At 43.4% G+C, this 23050-nt stretch overlaps 1 protein-coding gene across 1 annotated transcript in view; it reads right to left on the minus strand.

The window, feature by feature from the left end:
• Positions 1-23050, minus strand: part of RtcB (RtcB RNA ligase) — a 77867-nt gene that overhangs the window by 26675 nt on the left and 28142 nt on the right. Inside the window, exons 5-6 of the mRNA XM_069311864.1 lie at positions 21395-21521; positions 13113-13219 (exon numbers count right to left, since the gene is read on the minus strand). Coding sequence (XP_069167965.1) covers positions 13113-13219; positions 21395-21521 — 234 coding nt within the window. The remainder of the gene's footprint in view (positions 1-13112; positions 13220-21394; positions 21522-23050) is intronic.

Below are 23050 nucleotides of genomic sequence, written 5' to 3' on the forward strand. Positions count from 1 at the left end.
AAGTCTGACATTAGCATATCAGCCTAGTAAGCTCTTGGAAGCCGTAGGGGCTGCCCCCAGAAAATATTATTTGTAATCTCCACTTTACGTTCACATATATCAGAGGTTAGATGTAATTTATATTTCATTATACAAATATTAATGAATCCAAGAAAACAAAAACAAAAACAAAAACAAAACATCGTTGAATGTAATGAAATGCCATTTTCTGGGTGAGACCCGGAGGCTCCCTGGAGCTATACCGGGCTGATGTGTATATGTTAGACCGTGGCAACAGTCAATCGAAGATGTTCTAAGCCTACCGGGGACCAGAGCCAGGCTCCCTGGAGCTACCTAACCAAAGACAAAGAAAAAAGAGGGACTTACCCGGGAAGCGGTTGTCACTCGCTACTCAACTCGAAGAAGAGACAAATGGCTGCAACCTGCAACTCAAGGCAACACATGCCCGAGAAGGCCCAGGAACATAAACGACATACCTTGCAGCCAGGAACCTGATCGACCTCCATAAGCCCTGTGTCCGAATGGACACAGGAGGCAAAACAAAAAATAGAAAAACCCCGCAAAAGCGCAACGTCTCCAGGAGAACAGAACCGGTCGCTATGTGTATATCAGACAGCTGAACAGTACCTCGCGTCCCAGCCAGCGACGAAACTACCTCCTATCCCAAAGGAAAACAGGAATAAGACCCACCCCAGCTGAACCCCCAAGGGTGGGCAATCACCAAGCAGCGACAGAACCACACGGAGGTAGCTGCTTCTGAATGGTTCATGGAAGTTAACCCTGAGGCCACAAAGGCAGTACTTATGGGGCACCTGGGGAAGGCGGCCCTAGGTGGATGCAGCCCTAGTACTCTTGTGTTACGTCTAGCTCTCACACCACCAAAACAGAGCAACAACACCGCATTGCAGCACTGCACAAAGAGTGGAGCCAGAGCGATCGACCATCACCTACCCAACAGCCTCATGAACTAAGAGTTGCCGGTGTGGTCTGGGACCCCCCATCCCCCTCCCAGGGAGGGGGGCGGGGTTGCACAGACGGATGCGCGGTGTTTGTGGTGACGTCATACTTGTTTCCTTGGTTTTGATTGGGGAGTTCTGTTGCTAGTTCGGCTTTCGGTTTGCAAATTATTTTATCAGCAGTAGTTTGTTTTGGTATTCCTACCTTTCTAGGTGCCTGACCTGGTAGATGGCAGACCCAAGACTGCTTCCAATTACACGTGGGTGCCTTTAGGCCATTGCTCCTTGTGCCTCTCTTCAGTAGGCCAGGTTCTGGCTCTGGTCTCCGGTAGGCTTAGAACTCCTTCGATTGACTGTTGCCACGGTCTAATACTGTATATACACATCAGCCGGTATAGCTCCGGGGAGACGAAGGGACTCTACAAAAAACATATTACAGTACTGATTTGTTTAGCACTAGTTGGTATATCCAAAAGAAATATATTAGCTACTGGCACCTGTTTTTATTGTGTTTATTGGCACCATTATTCAAGAAATGTAGGAAAGATTTGCAATAACAATTGCTAATGTAAAGTTTCTTCAAATTCCATTATAAACTTGCCAAGACATGATCATAATTAATTTAGGGAATTATTACCAGACATTATATCTGTAGTGCATCAGTACAGTCATTACAGTCGTTTAAAGAACTCTTCTCCCCCAGGAACTTGCCAAATTGCCTCTTGAAAATATCCACTTTTGCTGTCAATATTTCTTGTACAGTAGTTGGTAGAAAGTTGAAGACATGTGGGCCTCTAATGCTCATTCTATAGTATAATTGGATTTGGTCTCGACTATAATTAGGAATTCCAGGTATGAATCCTGGGTGGGACAAACTGCTGGGCACGTTTCTTATATTATAACCTAATGCCTCTGGTCACCTAGCAGTAAATAGGTACCCCAAGAGCTAGTCAGCTTGTTGTGGGGTTGTACCCTAATGTGGGTCAGTAGTATAATCTTACGGGTAGGAAAGTGATATAAGCCTATCATGAATACAGTATACTGTACAGTACAGTGGAACCTCGAGTCACTTGCAACTCCAGTTATGAGCATTTTGAGTATCGAGCGAGCTACTCACAGAAAATTTGTCTCAATTAACGAGCAAACCACATGGTGCTTCCTAGCATTCCCACTGGTTCTCCGACGCCTCCGACGACAGTGCTGTTGTTGTTTCGCAAGACGAGCGTTTCACATGACGAGCTCGGTGCCAGAACGGATTAAATTCGTTAATCGAGGAGCCACTGTATACACAGCTGACTGTCCCCAACAACAAAATTAATTAAATTATAATAATATTACTCCCACACATGCATACACGTGCCTTTACTCTATGTTTCTGAAATTAGATGCTTTTCTGGGCACAAAGGGCTGACAGCTAGCTAATTACCATACCCTAAGCAGCATTTTTCCTCAGAAAAATTCTTCTTTTATTCATTTCTCTCATAATATTATATTTATGTTTGATATATTTATATTTAATATAATATATTATATTATTATTTAATTTACAAAAAGGTACAATGGGTTCGTGAGATTACATTAGTGACATTTTTACATTCTTGCAAAGCCATTAACACGCATAGCATTTCAGGGAAGGCTTTAATCTAACACATCAGATAAGGTGAAAAACATATGGACTGACCAAGTTGATACCTTGACAAGAGAATACACAGGAAAAATTACCACTTTTTCTGTGAAGAGCCCCTTCGGATCCCTGGAGCTAAGCCGGGCTGATGTGTATATATTAGAACGTGGCAACAGTCAATCTAAGGAGTTCTAGGCCTACCAGGTACCAGAGCCAGAACCTGGCCCCCCTCAAGAGAGGCACGAGGAGCAATGGCCTAAAGACACCCCTGTGTAATTGGAAGGAAGTGTGTAATATATATATATATGTATATATATGTATATATATATATATATTAGTATATTTTGGTAGCAGTCTTTCCTGTAGACATATATTATTAAATATGACCGAAAAAGTAAGATTAATAATTCTAACACGAATTTTCTCAATCTTTCGTACATTACGCTTCACTGTTGGAGGTAAATCAAAAATCAATTCTCCAAAATTCATTTTTATTTCTAGTCTGACGCGACACGGGCGCGTTTCGTAAAACTTATTACATTTTCAAAGACTTTAGTTCACAAATACACAACTGAATAGAACTTACGTATCTCCGATTTTATATCTACATTTGAGTGAGGTGGAAGGGGTGATGTGGCATTAACACAAGACAGAACAAAATGTGGTATTAATAGGGTATTAATTTCATCAACACAAGACAGAACACGAAACAATGGATATTGAATAGAAGTGTTTGTAGAAAGCCTATTGGTCCATATTTCTTGATGCTTCTATATTGGAGCGGAGTCTTGAGGTGGGTAGAATATAGTTGTGCAATAATTGGCTGTTGATTGCTGGTGTTGACTTCTTGATGTGTAGTGCCTCGCAAACGTCAAGCCGCCTGCTATCGCTGTATCTATCGCTGTATAGAAATCCTAGTAAACAACACAGAAATCATCGATAGATACAGCGATAGCAGGCGGCTTGACGTTTGGCTTATTAGGCAAATCGGGCCTTGCATAGTAGGCTGAGAAGTGCGTTCTGGCTATTAGGTACGACATATTATTTACACACATGCACACACACACACACACACACACACTTGGCGAAACTTGAAGGAAATAAAATAAATGAAGTCATATTCCCAAGAGGCTACTCAGTTTGGAGACGTGACAGGAAAACTAGGAAGGGAGGAGGAGTGGCTGTACTGGTGAAAAAACACCTGAAGGTAAAAGAGTTAATATTTGAAAACCCTCGAGATATTGACACAATGGCATTGCAGGTCTGGAATCAGGATGATAAGCTGATAATTGTAAATACCTACAGCCCACCAGCAAGCAACGCATGGACAAAGGAAGAACTGGATGACAAACGAGAGGGCCTCATAATGGTCATGAGAGATATTATTGTACAAGCAGATAAAGATAAATCACGACTGTTGATACTGGGGGACTTCAACTTTAGAGCAATAGACTGGGAGGCCTATGAAGCAAGAACGGAGGACTTTTGGACATGCAGATTTGTGAACCTCATTCTGGAGACATTCTTGTATCAACACATAAAGCAAGCCACAAGAATGAGGGAAGGAGATATACCGTCAGTACTGGATCTAGTATTCACCAGGAAAGAAGAAGAGATTTTTGACATCCAGTACCTTCCTCCCTTGGGAAAGAGTGATCACGTCCTGTTAGACATTAAATATGCTTTAAGATATCATCTAGAAGAAAATGGGGACATTGAAACAGTTGATAAACTCGATTTAAGGAGAGGCAACTATGGGGAACTTCAAAATTTTTTTAATGAGTGTAATTGGACAGAATTGTTGCTAGGCAGGGAAGTAAATGAAATGTATGCCAAATTTTTAAAACTATACGAGGAAGGCACACAAACATTCATACCAAAACAGAGATGCAGGGCCAGAAAACAGGATTGGTTCGACAGAAGTTGTGAGAGGGCAAGAGACCAAAAGACACAAAAATGGAATCAGTATAGGAAGAGGCCAAACCCCCAAACATACCAGCGATACAAAGATGCGAGAAACAACTATACAGCAGTTAGGAGAGAGGCAGAAAGAAATTTTGAAAAAGGGATAGCAGATAAATGTAAAACAGAACCGGGCCTATTCTACAAATTCATAAACAACAAATTGCAGGTAAAGGATAATATCCAGAGGTTGAAAATGGGAAACAGATTCACGGAAAATGAAAAGGAAATGTGTGAAACATTAAATGAAAAGTTCCAAAGTGTGTTTGTACAAAATGAAATCATCAGAGAACCAGACACAATAAGAATTCCAGAGAACAACATAGAGCGGATAGAGGTGTCTACAGATGAAGTGGAAAATATGCTAAAGGAGCTCGGGAAGAACAAAGCAGCTGGCCCAGATGGCGTTTCACCATGGGTTCTGAGAGAATGTGCATCTGAGCTCAGCATTCCACTTCACCTGATCTTTCAGGCATCCCTGTGTACAGGAATCGTAGCAGACGTGTGGAAACAGGCTAACATAGTTCCAATCTACAAAAGTGGAAGCAGGGAAGACCCCCTCAATTATAGACCTGTATCATTGACAAGTGTAATAGTGAAAGTATTGGAAAAGCTAATCAAAACTAAATGGGTAGAACACCTGGAGAGAAATGATATAATATCAGACAGACAGTATGGTTTTCGATCTGGAAGATCCTGTGTATCGAATTTACTCAGTTTCTATGATCGAGCCACAGAGATATTACAGGAAAGAGATGGTTGGGTTGACTGCATCTATCTGGACCTAAAAAAGGCTTTCGAGAGAGTTCCACATAAGAGGTTGTTCTGGAAACTGGAAAATATTGGAGGGGTGACAGATAAGCTTCTAACATGGATGATAAATTTTCTGACTGATAGAAAAATGAGGGCAGTAATCAGAGACAATGTATCGGAATGGAGGAATGTCACAAGTGGAGTACCACAGGGTTCAGTTCTTGCACCAGTGATGTTTATTGTCTACATAAATGATCTACCAGTTGGCATACAGAATTATATGAACATGTTTGCTGATGATGCTAAGATAATAGGAAGGATAAGAAATTTAGATGATTGTCATGCCCTTCAAGATGACCTGAACAAAATAAGTATATGGAGCACCACTTGGTAAATGGAATTTAATGTAAATAAATGTCATGTTATGGAATGTGGAATAGGAGAACATAGACCCCACACAACCTATATATTATGTGAGAAATCTTTAAAGAATTCTGATAAAGAGATCTAGGAGTGGTTCTAGATAGAAAACTATCACCTGAGGACCACATAAAGATTATTGTGCAAGGAGCCTATGCGATGCTTTCTAACTTCAGAATTGCATTTAAATACATGGATGGCGATATACTAAAGAAATTGTTCATGACTTTTGTTAGGCCAAAGCTAGAATATGCAGCTGTTGTGTGGTGCCCATATCTTAAGAAGCACATCAACAAACTGGAAAAGGTGCAAAGACATGCTACTAAGTGGCTCCCAGAACTGAAGGGCAAGAGCTACGAGGAGAGGTTAGAAGCATTAAATATGCCAAAACTAGAAGACAGAAGAAAAAGAGGTGATATGATCACTACGTACAAAATAGTAACAGGAATTGATAAAATCGACAGGGAAGACTTCCTGAGATCCTGGAACTTCAAGAACAAGAGGTCATAGATTTAAACTAGCTAAACACAGATGCCGAAGAAATATCAGAAAATTCACCTTCGCAAATAGAGTGGTAGACGGTTGGAACAAGTTAAGTGAGAAGGTGGTGGAGGCCAAGACCGTCAGTAGTTTCAAAGCGTTATATGACAAAGAGTGCTGGGAAGACGGGACACCACGAGCGTAGCTCTCATCCTGTAACTACACTTAGGTAATTACACTTAGGTAATTACACTTAGGTAATTACACACACACACACACACACACACACAGTGGTACCTCGGAATGCGAGTGTCCCTGTATGCGAGTTTTTCGGAAGACGAGCAGGATTTACTCCAAAAATATGTCTCGGAAGGCGAGGGTTACCTCGGGACACGAGTTTGTCGATACGCGTACAGGCCGACCTAGCGCGTGGTGGTTCGGCGATCGTCGCCCCTCTGCCCCGCCGCCCCTCAGTTTACCATTGTCTCGCGCTCAGTGACTACCCCCACATCAATTCTTCTCGCGGATTTTCAGTGTTTTGTTGGATTTTTGGTGATTTGTCTATACAATTTGTTATTATATATCTCACCATGGGTCCCAAGAAAGCCAGTGGTAAGGATAAAGGCCAGAAAGCTCATGTGAGGATGACAATAGAGGAGAAACAAGAGATCATTCGGAAGCATGAGAACAGTACACGTGTTGTTGAACTTTGTAGGCAGTACAACAAAGCCACATCAACAATATGCACTATACTTAAGAAGAAAAATGAGATTATGGGTGCTAAAGTGGCAAAAGGAGTAAGAACAATAACGAAACAAAGACCACAAATACTTGAAGTGGAAAAGTTGTTATTAATTTGGATACACGACAAGGAGTTGAGGGGTGATAAGTGTTTCGGAGGCCATTATTTGTGAGAAAGCCAGGGTGTTGCACGAAGACCTTCTAAAGAATACCCCTGCAACGAGTGATGCAGATACGAAAGAGTTTAAGGCAAGCAGGGGCTGGTTTGAAAAATTTAGAAAGAGAAGTGGTATCCATAGTGTTACAAGGCATGGGGAGCCAGCCAGCTCAGACAAACCAGCCACTGGACGATTTATTGACGAATTTAAAGAGTTTGCAGAGGCTGAGGGATACCTACCACAACAAGTGTTTAATTGTGACGAAACAGGACTGTTTTGGAAAAGAATGCCTAAGAGGACATACATTACCAAGGAGGAAAAATCCTTGCCTGGACACAAGCCTATGAAAGATAAGTTTACGCTTGTGCTGTGTTCAAATGCGAGTGGCGATTTGAAAATTAAACCCTTGCTAGTGTATCATTCTGAAAATCCAAGGGTTTTCAAACAGTATAAAGTGCAGAAAACCCATTTGTGTGTGATGTGGAAGTCTAATAAAAAAGCATGGGTGACTAGGCTTATTTTTTCGGAGTGGGTGAATGAAGTGCTGTGCCCTGCCATAGAAAAATATCTGCAGGAGAAACATTTGCCACTCAAAGCCGTGCTTCTCCTCGACAATGCTCCTGCTCATCCTCCAGGCTTGGAAGATGATTTGTTGCCCAGATACAATAAATTCCTCACAGTTAAACTGCTTCCTCCTAACACCACTCCTCTAATTCAGCCTATGGACCAGAAAATCATAGCGAATTTTAAGAAACTTTATGAAAGGGCACTTTTCCGGAAATGTTTTGAAGTGACTGAAGCCACAAACCTCACCCTCAAAGAGTTCTGGAAACAGCATTTTAACATTTGTAGTGCTTTAAAACTCATTGACAAAGCCTGGCAAGAAGTGACTCAAAGAACCCTGATCTCTGGCTGGAGAAAATTGTGGCCTGAATGTGTGAGAGAACTAGACTTTGAGGGGTTTGAGCCTATAAATGATGCGCCTATTGTTGAGGAAATTGTTAGTCTAGGCCAGCAAATGGGCTTGGAATTGGATGGTGATGATGTGGAGTTGGTGGAAGAACACAACGAAGAACTGACCACCGAAGAACTCCTAGCCCTTCAACAGGAACAGCAAGCCAACGCAGCAGCGGATGATTCTGCAGTGGAGGAGGAGGTGGCAGCAGCACCAGCGAATGTCCCTTCTGCAGTAATTAAGAAGGTGTGTCAGATGTGGGAAGAGATTCAAACAATTGTTGAAAAGACTCGCCCAGAGAAAGCTGTAGTAGGCCGTTGTCTTAATCTTTTCAATGACAATGTGATGCCTTACTACAGAGAGAGCTTGCGAAGAAGGGAAAAGCAAGCTTCCATGGACAGATGTGTGGTGAGGAAATCGAGCAGTGAGCCTCAACCAGGACCTAGTGGCACTCAGATAAAACGGCCCAGGGAGAGCACACCAGAAAGGTCCTCACTGCCTGATGTGATTATGGACTCCCCGAAGTTGGTGCAATAGGCAGGAGAATAGGCAGATATGTAAAAGGGAAAGATTGACCTTTGAGGATCACCCTAAATGGTGCCAAACAGATGGAAGAAGTACTAAGGAATGCTAGAAAATTACAAAGTGATGAGGATGGGAAAGTGTGGTCGTTCAGACGAGATCTTTCAAAAGAAGATAGAGAGAAGCTGAAACTGAACCTCGCTGAGGCAAAACGTTTAAATGAGAGCAGGAATGAAGAAGAAATCAATTCTTTTTTCTACAAAGTGATAGGGGTAGGCAGACCAGTAAAGTGGTACATAAAGGCAAACCAACAAAATCATTAGAGAGAGGGGGAGTGAAAAATAAGAAGAGGGGGAACAAGTTCCTGAAGATTGCATACACCAACATAGATGGAGTAAGATCGAAGATACTGGAGTTAAGTGATGTAATACAGCTGCAGACACCAGACATTGTTGCAATCATGGAGACAAAACTTGAAGATGTTATTTTAAATAACATCTGCCCGAGATGACTTTTACTTAACTTTTAAACTTAACTTTTAAATTAAATAGAGATAACTTTTAAATTAAATCTGCCCGAAACGCTGCGCGTACTAGTGGCTTTACAAGAATGTAATTACTGTACTATCCAATGTATTCTCACAAACCCAATGTACCTTCTTGTATATATATAAATAAAATAAAATAAATAAAAATAAATCAAGTCATATTCCCAAGGGGCTACTCAATTTGGAGACGGGACAGAAAAATTAGGAAAGGCGGTGGCGTTGCTGTGCTGGTGAAAGAACACCTAAAGGTGAACGAAATAATGACTGCCAATCCACAAGAAATTGACATAATAGCACTAAAGATTTGCCATGAGGATGATAAACTAATGATCATAAAAGCATACAGTCCACCGCTAAGCAGCACATGGTCAAAGGAGGAGCTAGATAGTAAAAGAGGTCTTATATCAATAATGAGAGAGATCATAGCGAGAGCGGATAACGATAGTTCACGACTGTTGATAGTCGGCGACTTCAATTTGAAAGCCATAGACTGGGAAGCATATGAAGCTAAAACGGAAGATTTCTGGACCTGTAAATTTGTAGACCTCATCCTGGAAACATTCTTGTATCAACATGTTAAACAAGCTACGAGGATGAGGGAAGGGGACGTTCCCTCCATGCTAGATTTGATATTTACCAGGAAGAAGGAAGAAATATTTGACATTCAGTACCTTCCTCCCTTGGGTAAAAGTGACCATGTCTTTTTGGGAATAAAGTATGCAATGCGTTATAATCTGGAGGAAAATATGAAGGTTGATGCAATTGAAAAACCTGACTTTAGGAGAGGACATTATGGCAACCTTAGAAATTTTTTTAGTGGGTATAATTGGACAGACTTGTTGCTAGGCAAGGGAGTGAATGAGATGTATGTCAAGTTTTGTGAAATATATGATAAAGGCACAAAAATATTTATACCAAAACAGAGAAGCAGAACTAGGAAACAGGATTGGTTCAACAGAAAGTGCGAGAGGGCCAGAGACCAAAAGACACAAAAATGGAATCAAAACAGGATGAGGCCAAACCCCCAAACATACCAGCGATACAAAGATGCGAGAAACAACTACACGGCAGTGAGGAGAGAGGCAGAAAGAAATTTCGAAAAAGTGATTGTAGACAAATGTAAAACAGAACCAGGTCTATTTTATAAATTCAAAAACAACAAATTGCAGGTAAAGGATGATATACAGAGGTTGAAAATGGGAAATAGATTTACGGAAAATGAAAAGGAAATGTGTGAAACATTAAACGAAAAGTTCCAAAGTATGTTTGTACAAAATGAAATCTTCAGGGAACCAGATACAATAAGAATTTCAGAGAACAACATAGAGCACATAGAGGTGTCTAGAGACGAAGTGGAAAAAATGCTCAAGGAGCTAAATAAGAACAAAGCAGTTGGTCCAGATGGAGTTTCACCATGGGTTCCGAGAGAATGTGCACCTGAGCTCAGTATTCCTCTTTAACTGATTTTTCAGGCATCCCTGTTTACAGGAGTTATAGCTGATGTGTGGAAAAAGGCTAACATAGTTCCAATCTACAAAAGTGGAAGCAGGGAAGACCCCCTTAATTATAGACCGGTATCATTGACAAGTGTAATAGTCAAAATATTGGAAAAAATAATTAAAACTAAATGGGTAGAACACCTGGAGAGAAATGATATAATATCAGACACAGTATGGTTTTCGATCTGGAAGATCCTGTGTATCGAATTTACTCAGTTTCTATGATCGGGCCACAGAGATATTACAGGAAAGAGATGGTTGGGTTGACTGCATCTATCTGGACCTAAAAAAGGCTTTTGACAGAGTTCCACATAAGAGGTTGTTCTCGAAACTGGAAAATATTGGAGGGGTGACAGGTACGCTTCTAACATGGATGAAAAATTTTCTGACATAGAAAAATGAGGGCAGTGATCAGAGGCAATGTATTGGAGAAATGTCACAAGTGGAGTACCACAGGGTTCAGTTCTTGCACCAGTGATGTTTATTGTCTACATAAATGATCTACCAGTTGGTATACAGAATTATATGAACTTGTTTGCTGATGATGCTAAGATAATAGGAAGGATAAGAAATTTAGATGATTGTCATGCCCTTCAAGATGACCTGAACAAAAGTATATGGAGCACCACTTGGCAAATGGAATTTAATGTTAATAAATGCCATGTTATGGAATGTGGAATAGGAGAACATAGACCCCACACAACCTATATATTATGTGAGAAATCTTTAAAGAATTCTGATAAAGAAAGAGATCTAGGGGTGGTTCTAAATAGAAAACTATCACCTGAGGACCACATAAAGAATATTGTGCGAGGAGCCTATGCCACACTTTCTAACTTCAGAATTGCTTTTAAATACATGGATGGCGATATACTAAAGAAATTGTTCACGACTTTTGTTAGGCCAAAGCTAGAATATGCAGCAGTTGTGTGGTGCCCATATCTTAAGAAGCACATCAACAAACTGGAAAAGGTGCAAAGACACTGCTACTAAGTGGCTCCCAGAACTGAAGGGCAAGAGCTACGAGTAGAGGTTAGAGGCATTAAATATGCTAAAACCAGGAGACAGAAGAAAAAGAAGTGATATGATCACTACGTACAAAATAGTAACAGGAATTGATAAAATCGATGGGGAAGATTTCCCGGGACCTGGAACTTCAGGAACAAAAGGTCATAGATTTAAACTAACTAAACAAAGATGCAGAAGAAACATCAGAAAATTCACTTTCGCAAACAGAGTGGTAGACGGTTGGAACAAGTTAAGTGAGAAGGTGGTGGAGGCCAAAACTGTCAATAGTTTCAAAGTATCATATGACAAAGGTGCTGGGTAGACGGGACACTACACTTAGGTAATTACAGGAGGTAAGTCGCAATGGCCTCCCGCACTACATGGAACAGGATGTCTGAGGCCAAAAAGGACCACCAAATTACAATAGGGTGTGACCAATCAAAGGCAGACCCACCAAAAGGCAGGAAAAGAAAAAGGAGAATAAAATCCCCCAAGAGGACAACTCACCTAGGCGGAACAGAGCCGGCTGCTATGAGAGGTGATAACTAGCTGCACAGTACCCTGCGCCCCAACCAGTGACGAAAACTATTCTCTACCCAGAGGCAAACGGGAGCACAAACACCCCCAGTTGACTAAGAGTGCTCAAGCACTGAGCAGCAAAAGACACAGCAGAGGTAGATCCCAAGGTGACTTGCTGAAGGTGGCCCCAATCCCCAAGGGCAGTACTTACAGGGCACCTAGGGAAGGTGACCCTAGGTGCATGCAGCCTAAACGGAGGGTTCAGGGGGTAAAACCCACACCAGGTCGTCTCTAATAAGAACTGTTATTGTCACAGTGGAGGGCAGGCACTAGCAGAATAGGTAATTACCAGGAGAAAGCACAGTACTTGTGAAATTACTCCTGGCTCGCACACCACCAAGGACACAGCACCACACCACAAGGCACAGAGCTGGAGACAGGAAAACAGAAGCCAGAGACACACAGACGGTTGTCAATCACACCAGACGAAGAACTGAGGTGTTGGTAGCCGGCGTGAGGGTCTGGGGCTCCCCCTTCCAACCCGGGAGGGGGGGGAGGGCCGATGTGGTGACATCATGCTCGTTTTCATTTGGGAAGTTCTGTCCACTAGTTCGGCTTTCAGTAGCAATATTTTAACCAGAAATAGTGGTTTGTTTTAGTCACTTACCTTTCTGGGGGCCTGACCCAGTTGATGGCAGACAAAGAATGCTTCCAACCACACAGGGAAGTTTCTATAGGCCATTGCTCCTCATGCCTCTCTGAGGGGGCCCAGGTGCTGGCTCGTGGTCCCTGGTAAGCCTAGAACGACATGCACATTGACCGATGTCTAATATATCCATATCAGCCTGGATAGCTCCGGGGAGCCATAGGGGGCTTTCCCCCCCCCCCCCCAGAAAGAAACAATAATGATGCTATAATTTAAATAAAGGATGTAAATAGATTATTGGATATATTAAGCTAAGTCATACCTGAGGTAAGCCTCTCTTCTTAGCTCTCATGGAGACCTTAGCTGGGTCTGCTTGTGCCATACGCCCATACTCCTCACAATGCTCCTTATCTTCTGCCCAAATATAACCTGTAGAATTGATTACCAAACTTAGTTTCCATCTCTGAATTCCTATAATAAACATTTACGCTTAAGGAAACTCAACAAACAAGCGACATTTTTACTGGAGATGAAGGAGGGATGTATCCCCAGCCCTTGTGCCAGGTATATTTCACAATACTCTAAGTATGTACAAACAGTATTATAAACACACAGAAACCACACTAACGTGATGTATCAATGAGAAAATCCATAGGAAAATCCTCACAGCTTCGAATCCTCATTACGGCTCCTATGGATTTTATCAACGGCTGTATTATTAATATTGTTTTAAATAGCAAATGCCGCAGCCCTCATCTCGTGTACAAATTGGCACAAATAAAAATACAGGAATGGATATGAAGAGCATAGGTGGCTTGTGTGTTGGGATGATTGGGTGTAGCTGTGTGGGTGGTTGAACAAAAAGTTAGGGGGGAGGTCCGCTGGTCGGTGTGGGTGAGAGGTTGGGGGAGGTCCGCTGGTCAGTGTGGCTGAGAGTTTGAGGGGAGGTTCGCTGGTCGGTGTGGCTGAGAGTTTGAGGGGAGGTTGGCTGGTCAGGTGTGGGTGTGAGAGGTTTGGGGGAGGTTGGGTGGTCAGGTGTGGGTGAGAGGTTGGGGGAGGTTGGCTGGTCAGGTGTGGGCGAGACGTTGGGGGGAGGTTGGCTGGTCAGGTGTGGAGGATTCATCCTGCTCCTGGCTCCCAAGCATCTGAGGGTTTCGGAGTCGGGGCAGGGTTTTCTTGGCAAGACTCGGGTGGTTTTTCGGGATGCGCCAATACGCAATAAAGGATGGAGCCAGAGTCGATTGACCGTCGCCAACACAACACGAAGTTAACCCCCGCCACTCAAGCGGGCAGGTCCAACAGAATGCATGCGTAACCCCCAATGAAAAGAAAGGGCAGTCAGCGAGCCGGCACCTCGTAATGCACCCAGTAAGGAAAAGAGGAGCCAAACTCAAAAGAAGAAGGATCCATTGCCAAAGTGTAATCCGAGACTCGCAGGAGGTAAGCCTCGGCAGGAGAAACGGGCTCGAGTGCCTCTGCCGCCGAACCGGAATGAGCAGTCCCCGAAACCACCCGAGTCTTGCCAAGAAAACCCTGCCCTGACTCCGAAACCCTCAGATGCTTGGGAGCCAGGAGCAGGATGAAACACAGCAGGGAAAGGACAAGGGGGCACGAACAAAACCAAAGTTGAGGCGAGTAACACCCCAAGTCTGGGTTTCAATAACCAAAGCAGGGCAGCTGCAGGGCATCCGGAAAGGCAACCAACCTAACTCATTACAACAACCTAAAATCGTGCATACAACGCTGAAGATGCCTGCACCCAAATATCAACATCAGTGGACTGGGTGAATTAGAGTACAAGCCAGAAATACCTCTCTGAATCCAGGTCAAAGGTGTCATTGACCCCACAGGCAGCATGACGAAGACAAAGACTGTGAGTGTCCCCTTGAGACAAGGGGAGAGAGCAACCTTCAAACTCGCATAAAGTGAGGTGGGACTCTGAGGACTCCTCCATCAGACCAATGAGCCTCAATGGGGGGTTCCCAGGGCCCTTAGGCTGGCTGCTAAGGGAAGCCCAGGCAAGGTACTATTTTTTTTTTTTATTTTTTTTTTTTTTGAGATACTGTATATACAAGAGTTGTTACATTCTTGTACAGCCACTAGTACGCGTAGCGTTTCGGGCAGGTCCCTGGAATACGACCCCCTGCCGCGAAGAATCGTTTTTTCATCCAAGTACACATTTTACTGTTGCGTTAAACAGAGGCTACAGTTAAGGAATTGCGCCCAGTAAATCCTCCCCGGCCAGGATACGAACCCATGACATAGCGCTCGCGGAACGCCAGGCGAGTGTCTTACCACTACACCACGGAGACTGGTACTACTAACCAGTTATCCCAGAGCTACCAAGCAAGCAAGCAAACTAAAAGCTGAACCCTTGCAATGTGTGCAATCACAGGGACCTAGCGGAAGGCCACCAAAATCATACAAGTGGTCCTACAGCCACACCAGACAAAACAAAAAAGGAAAAACCCTGCAAAAGTACATCTCCAGGGAAACAGAATCGGCCGCTCTGCATATATCAGACAGCTGCACAGAGCCATGCACCCCAGCCAGCAACAATACTACCTCCTACCCAAGGCCAAACAGGAGTAAGAATCACCCCAGCTGAACCCTAAGGGCGGGCAATCACCAAGTAGTCACAGAACCACGTGGAGGTAACGTCTCACGAAAGGCTCATGGAAGTTAACCCTAAGCCGCAAGGGCAGTACTTACAGGGCATTAGGGAAGGTGGCCCTAGGTGCATACAGCCCCAGTACTCTTTTGTTACTCCTGGCTCAAACACCACCAACAAAGAACAACAACACTGCTCAAAAAATGGAGCCAGAGTCAATTGACTGTCGCCAACACAACAGCCTCATGAACTGGGGTTGAGTAGCTGGTGCGGGAGGTCTGGGATCCTCCCTTCCCCCTCTTGCGGAGCAACCCATTCTCGCAAATTCGTAAAATCAATATTGATTTATTAAATAAGTGCATAGGTGACATACTAAACATAATAGATACCCTTAAAAAGCTTCATAGAAAACACCGACCTTACCTAACCTTGTTAGTATCTTAAGATTAGCATCTTATAGCTTCGTAATTACAATTGTTACTTAACCTATTATAGGTATAGGTTAAGTAATAATTGTAATTACGAAGCAATAAGATGCTTATCTTAAGATACTAACAAGGTTAGGTAAGGTCGGTGTTTTCTATGAAGCTTTTTAAGGGTATCTATTATGTTTAGTATATCACCTATGCACGTAGTTAACACTTTCGCACTTTAGATTAGAGATAACTCGTCGCCGTTTTTTCTTACGATTCCGCATAACAGCCTACTTTTCTCGTCCATCGAAAAAATATTTCTATAAATTCCATTTTTTAACCGAAATGGATGGGGATACTCTCAGATTATATACGTTTTGTAGAGAATTTATTTGCGAATTTTTTGGTACCAGAATGAATATTATATCACAAACTTCTATGAGTAAAAAAAAAATACACAAAGTATGTTTGGGGGTGTGGCGAGCGTGTGGCAGTGGGTTCCCTTTAGCCGTTGATATATCCAACACGTGGGAAATATTTGTATGTGTTATGTATATGTCTGTGTAGGGAATTTTACTGCGATCACTGTCATACAAATTATAAAATGTTTCAACAAGTATAAACATGACAAACATCAAACGAACGAAAACAATGCGTTCGTTTCTGCCGCGAACACATACTGAGCGACGTGGTTCTATATTTGGCGCTTCTCTTACACATGCTGTGTACAAATGTTATACATTTCATCTTATAGACAATTTTATTGCGAACACATTGGTATAAAAAAGAAATACGTACATAGAAAAGTAGGGCCAGGAAACGTATAAACTTTCCAAGCATGATTTCCCCCCTGTGTTTTCGCCAGTGCGCTCGCGGCTAACTACTCTCCACTTCACACACTCTTGCGGGTGGGCAATTACCTATATTAAACATTCATATGCATATGTCCGTGTAGAGAATTTTATTGCGATTCCAATGATACCAAAATTAGCGATGTAGGACAACTGTAGGCTTCGCAACCATTAAGAGAGTTATAACATTTTGTTGCTGTTTGGCGCTCTCGGCGAGTGATCTGCATAGTTTTTTATTTGGTGTTGATACTCCTTATGCTTGGGCGGCATTTTATAGGTATGCTCTTATAGACAATTTCATTGCGAACACAGTGATACCAAATTTAAATACGTGCACCTTCAATTATTGTCAGGACAGTCAAAAGAGTGCACACTTTTTCGGTCTTACCGCATAGGCGCGCGAAGTGCCGAAAGCATCTGGGGTATTGGTTTTTTTTGAGCGCCGAGAGCGCGAAAGTGTTAATAAGTCAATATTGACTTTACGAATTTGCGAGAACGGGTTGTACAGAGGGGAAGGGGAGACGCTGGGCAGACAGCGGCGCGGCAGCTGTGGTGACGTAATGCTTGTTTGCTTGTTTTCGATTGGGGAGTTCTATTTGCTAGTTCAGCTTTCGGTTTGCAATTTTTAATCCGCCATAATTTGTTTTGGAATTTCTACCTTTCTGGATGCCTGACCTGATAGATGGCAGACAGACTGCTTCCAATTACATGGGGGTGTTTATAGGCCATTGCTCCTTGTGCTTCATCTGAGGGGGCCAGATTTTGGCGCTGGTCCCTGGTAGGCCTAGAACTCCAGCGATTGACTGTTGCCACATTCTAATATATGCACATCAGCCTGGTATAGCTCCGGGGAGCCAAAGGGGCTCTCCGCAGAAAACAAATTTAAATATTCCTAGGCCTAGTATAGCATACACATGTACTATATTAGACCTCAGATCATGTATTAGGCCTAGGAAGGGTAGGTTAGCTTAGTTTAATTTAACCCAGCCTAGGTTGTGGGGGGTGGTTCTCTTCTGTTACCCTGATGTTTCACAGCGAACGCTAGTTGTCAGTTTGTCTGCAGCAGACGGGTTATCGGCCTAGCTGGCCCCAGTGCCTGGGCTTCCTGTAGGGATAACGTACCCTACGGGCCCTGGAAATCCACGGTGGGCTCGGGGGTAACATGGATGTGTCTTCCGAGTCCCGTCTCACCTTATGCGATGCCGAGGGTTGTTTGTTGCCTCTGCCTCGTGGTGACGATCATCCATCCTGCCTCCGTCATGCTGCCTGTTGGTTCGGTGACACACACGACCAAGTCTTGCAGGACTTGTTCCCAGCTTGTTATTCACTTTCTCCATTCCTCGTCTGAGGATGTTGGGGTCAGGCAGCGGCTTGGTTGCATCCTAAGTATTCTGTGTTGCAACGGGCCAGGTTGGTTGCCCAGTTGGAAGCCCTGGAGCTACCCCATTTGAGTTTTTTGGAACCAGGAACTAGGGCCTTTGTTACTTCAACCTTTGTTCTGTCCGTGCCCTTGCTTCCTTCCCAGGTGGGTGTGGTTCGCCCTGCTCCTTCCCCTCCCCCTGCTTCTGACTCCCAAGCATTGGAGGGTTTTGGGGCCGGGGCAGGGTTAAGGATGAGGGCCTTAGATGAAACTAGGGTGGCTTTGGGGGTTGCCCCTTCTGACTCGGGTACAGAGGTCGAGTCCTATTTCCCCTCCAAGGCCTCTGAGTCGACCAAGCAGGCTCCTCTCCCTTTGAAGCTTTTCCCCTAGGACTCGGCCTGTTATTCAAGGGTGGTGGACGTGGATATGGGCTCTGCCCATATCCAGGGCAGGATATGGCAGGCCCTGACCAGGGCCTGTGTCGGGGGGTTCCAAGATGCCGGGGTAGCCTGCTTGGGCTCTTTTTTTTTTATCCTGCCTAGGCCCTTGTGCCTTTTAGGCAAGATTTTTCCGTGGAAAGCCGGGGATTTTCCGTACCCTCCTTCCCCTTCTGCTTTGCTTTTAACGCATTTGCTGGTGTGATTGGCATCAGTCAAAAATTGACTGCATTTTTGGCTGGGATGTTTTGCAGCAGTTTCGTAGTTTGTTTTGGCGGCCATTTTGCCTCCTGGGGGCGCTTCCTTGCACGGCTGCTTGGCGGCGCTGCACGGCTGCTTGGCGGCGCTGCACGTCTTGTTTACATTTGGCAGCTGGGTGTTTGCAATTGCTTTGGGGGCATTTTTCACTTCTGTCTTGTGCTTTTTTTCTCCTTGGTGTCTATGTTGTTCCCTTTAAAGTGACATATCTCTGTTTGGGTTATGTCTGCTCTGATTAGGGGCACAGAGATCTGTAGATTGTTCCGAGCTCTTGCATCCTTGCCGAGGTGGTGTTAGTTGTCAAGGCGAGTTCGTGCTTCTCTCACTGTGCTCATCTTGTTGTGCTTGCGGGGGTCGTGCTTTGGCTCTTCGGGCCCCCCGCCTCCCAGTGTTTTTCCTGAGGTTCCCATTTCTGGGTTTTTGGTGCTCCTGTGGTTCTCCGTTTGTAGCCTTCACCTCGGCTCTGCCTCCTGCATTCCCTTCCTTCCTCCTCTGCCTCTGGGCAAGTTTATTTTCTTGTTTCTGTGGCTCCTTTGGGTGCTTGCTTACCCCAGTGTCCCTTTCTTAGATGTTCTGCTTGTTTTGGGGACGTCCATTTTTTCCCTACCCTGTATTGTTTGTATTGGTACAAATGCATTTCTTTTATCTTTTATTCTGGATGTTTGGGTTCTTGGGGCTCTTTTATACCCCCTTTGGTACGTGTTGTTTGCTTTTGGTCCATCCTTCTTATGGATGTGTATCCTGTTGTGCATTTTCCCTGGGTCTGTCTGTGGTTACTCTTCAGCTGCAGATTCGCATTCCTTGTCTTGTTTCTTATCTTCAAGGCATCCTACTCTGTATAGTTTCCTTGGGGATTTTGGGTGAAGGCCTTGTCTCACACTCTTACGGTTTCCCGACTGATTCTGGGGTAGTTTTCTTTATATTCCTCTGAGCACCGGTTTTGGGCCTGGTGACCTTGCCCTGTATGCTCTTCCAGCTCCAAAGCCTTCAACCCTCGGTATCTTGTCCGTCTTATGGCCGTTTAGCCAATTTTTTTTTTTCTTTTCTTTTTTAAATCAAGGTATTGTGACTTACCCTTCCGTATTCTATTACTTTTATGGGCACCTCTTGATACTTTTCATCCCATAGTCATTTGGTTTGGGATTGTCTTTTGGATGCATTACTCTTATGGGCTTTCGCCTTGGAGTCGGGTTGGGGAGCTTCATGCTCTTTTGCGCAAGGGTTCCTACTCGTATGGTTTTGGGGGACGTTTTGTTCTTCTGCAGCCCTCACCTTTTCTGGCGAAGAATGTGACGGATGGTTTTCGGAGGGGTCCCTGGGTTGTTGATGCTTGGTTAGGCTGGGGGTGCATCATGTTTTCAATCCAGTCGCAGCTTTACGTCACTACCTGCGTGCCTCTGGTTCAGCGATGGTAGGACACGCTCTGAGTTGCTCCGGTTGCTTGTTCTATTGATCGTGTCTCTCAGATTGTCCGCAGGGTTCTCAAGACTAGCCAGCCTGCGGTCTACCCTCCTGCCCATGTTGTAAGGACATATGCTGTTCTTGTGGCTGTCTTGGTATTATGTCTTGGGTCGTCGACATTCGGGCATGGAGATTTTGGTTGTCGAACAGCGTCCAGGCCACCAGATATCTTGTCGACGTTCTGGGCCCTCCGCGGCCTTGTGTTGCCTTGGGGTGTCTGTCGCGGCCTGTTGTCTCATCTTTGTCGTGCTGCAGTCTCCCGGATTAGTTCCTGTTTTTACTTATCTGTCGGTAGTTAGCTTCAGGAGGCCGACGGGGATCCTCACAGAAAACCAGTGTTGAATGTAATGAAATGCCATTTCCTGGGCGAGCCCCAGAGGCTTCCTGACACCCTCCCTTCCTCCAGTCAGTGGTTTTTTATCACTCTACGAACTGGGGGTGGTGTGGCCGAATCGCCTGAGCAGCTCATCTCACTGACAAGAGGGTGCGATAGTGGGATGACGATTTGCTTGTTTCATGTTTTTTGGGGGGCAGTTCTTTGACTCTGTTCGGATGTAGGCTGCACTTTTCATCAGTTCGAGGTTTGTATCGTCTTGCCTACCTTTCTGGTGGTTTTCCCGGTCACTGGCAGACACAATAAGCTCTAATGCAGAGTGCTCATACTGGCCATTGCTTCCTGAGTATCTCTGAGGGGACCAGGTTCTGGCACTGGTCTCCGGTAGGCACTCGAACCCCAAGGACTGATGGACCCAAACTAATATGGCACTTGTCAGTTTGATAGCTTCAGGGAGCCTTTGGGGCTCACCCTGAAAATTATGTTTCATTACATTAAACGTTGGTGTTTTTATCGTTTGATGTACTGTACTAATGCATGATTGTAACATTAAACTAAATGAAGCAAATCATGCTTCAAAATGCATTAAAAAATAACTAATTATTTTTTTGAAATATGCACAAATTTGTCTATAACTTGCACTAATAAATACCATAAAAGTTGTATAACAAAAATTATTAGATGCAATGGATGGGGTGTCCAAAACTTATTACAGTATATTTATGCAGAACTTCACTACATTATATAATTTAAATAAATAAACATTTCCAGGAATTCCTGTTAACTAACATACACTTATAGCATAAATAACAATTATAGGATTTAAAAGCTGTTTTCAGTATACTTGGTGCTTTATAATTGTTCACATTTGGAACATACCTTCTCTGAGTGACCAATCCATACCCATCTCGAGGGCTTCCTCTAAATCGCGTGCAGTCATGGGAATAATACCCTTTGAACCAACTCCTACTGGGATGTGGTCAAACATAGACTGCGCTAACGGCTCCTGTCAAAATGATATGGAAATGAGAAATACAACATTTTTGTGGAAGCTTTTGTATGTGTGTATGTGCAATTACCTAACTGTAGTTAAAGGATAAGAGCTACACTTGAGGTGTCCCATCTACCCAACACTCTTTGTCATATAACGCTTTGAAACTACTGACAGTTTTGGCCTCCACCACCTTCTCACTTAACTTGATCCAACCGTCTACCACTCTGTTTGCGCAAGTGAATTTTCTTATATTTCTTCGGCATCATTGTTTAGTTAGTTTAAATATATGACCTCTTGTTCTTAAAGTTCCAGGTCTCGGGAAATCTTCCCTATCAATTTTATCAATTCCTGTTACTATTTTGTATGCAGTGATCATATCACCTCTTTTCCTTCTGTCTTCTAGTTTTGGCATATTTAATGCCTCAAGCCGCCTCTTGTAGCTCTTGTCCTTCAGTTCTGGGAGCCACTTAGTGGCATGTCTTTGCACCTTTTCGGTTTGTTGATGTGCTGCTTTAGATATGGGCACCAGACAACCGCTGCATATTCCAGCTTTGGTCTAACAAAAGTCTGAATGCAGGAGGAACACATCAAGGAACTGGTAAAGGATAATGAGGCATGGAAAGTGAAGAGTAGGGAATTTGAAGAAATAAACAAGAAAATAGACTGTATGGTGAACAACTCCAAGGGAGCCTGAGGGCTAACATGGAGTTAGGCAAGGAGATGCAACGAGAAACATCATTGGCAACTCAAATAGAGGAGGCTAATGAAGAACTAGAAAAGTATAAAGAAGAAATAAAGAAACATATGTGCAAGTTGTAAAAGAGAAAAAGATGATTATGGAAGTGTGTTTGGAAGTCAAAACCAGAAATGACAAACAAGAAGCGGATCTTAGGCAAGCAATTAGGAAAGAACTGGTTACCAACAGTAAACTGGTACAAAACACTGCAGATAGAAGTAAGTCCATAATAATTTTTGGATGTTTAGAGAATGAAATTTCGTCTAGGGTGGACCGAGCAGCAGAAGAGATGAAAATCAGAAAAAATAGTAGGATTAGGAGAAGGCCAAAATTCAAAGGAGCATGTTAGTGATTTTAGGTGGATAGGAAAATATGAGAAATACAAGAACCACCCCCTTAAGAGTGACGTTTAATGGAGTGAAATATATGACAGAAGTGCTTCGGAATACCAGAAAACTGCAATGTGACGAAGATGACAAACTTTGATCAGTAAGACAAGACCGCTCAAAGGAGGACAGAGAAAAGCTGAAAATGAACCTCATTGAAGCAAAACGTCTAACTGAGGATAGAAATGAAGAAGAAAATTTTTTTTTTCTACAAAGTGTCAGGGACTGGAAAGCTTGTGAAATGGTACATAAAGACAAAGCAATAAATTCATTAAAGGAAAGGGAACATGTTCCTGAAAATAGTATACACCAACATAGATGGAGTGAGATCGAAAATATTGGAGTTGAAGGATATAATCAAGCTCAAAGTCTTGGATATTGTCACATTAACAGAGATGAAACTTGAAAATATTTTAAAT

The sequence above is a fragment of the Procambarus clarkii genome, chromosome 70, assembly GCF_040958095.1.
Source record: "Procambarus clarkii isolate CNS0578487 chromosome 70, FALCON_Pclarkii_2.0, whole genome shotgun sequence".
Classification (NCBI taxonomy): Eukaryota; Metazoa; Arthropoda; class Malacostraca; order Decapoda; family Cambaridae; genus Procambarus; species Procambarus clarkii.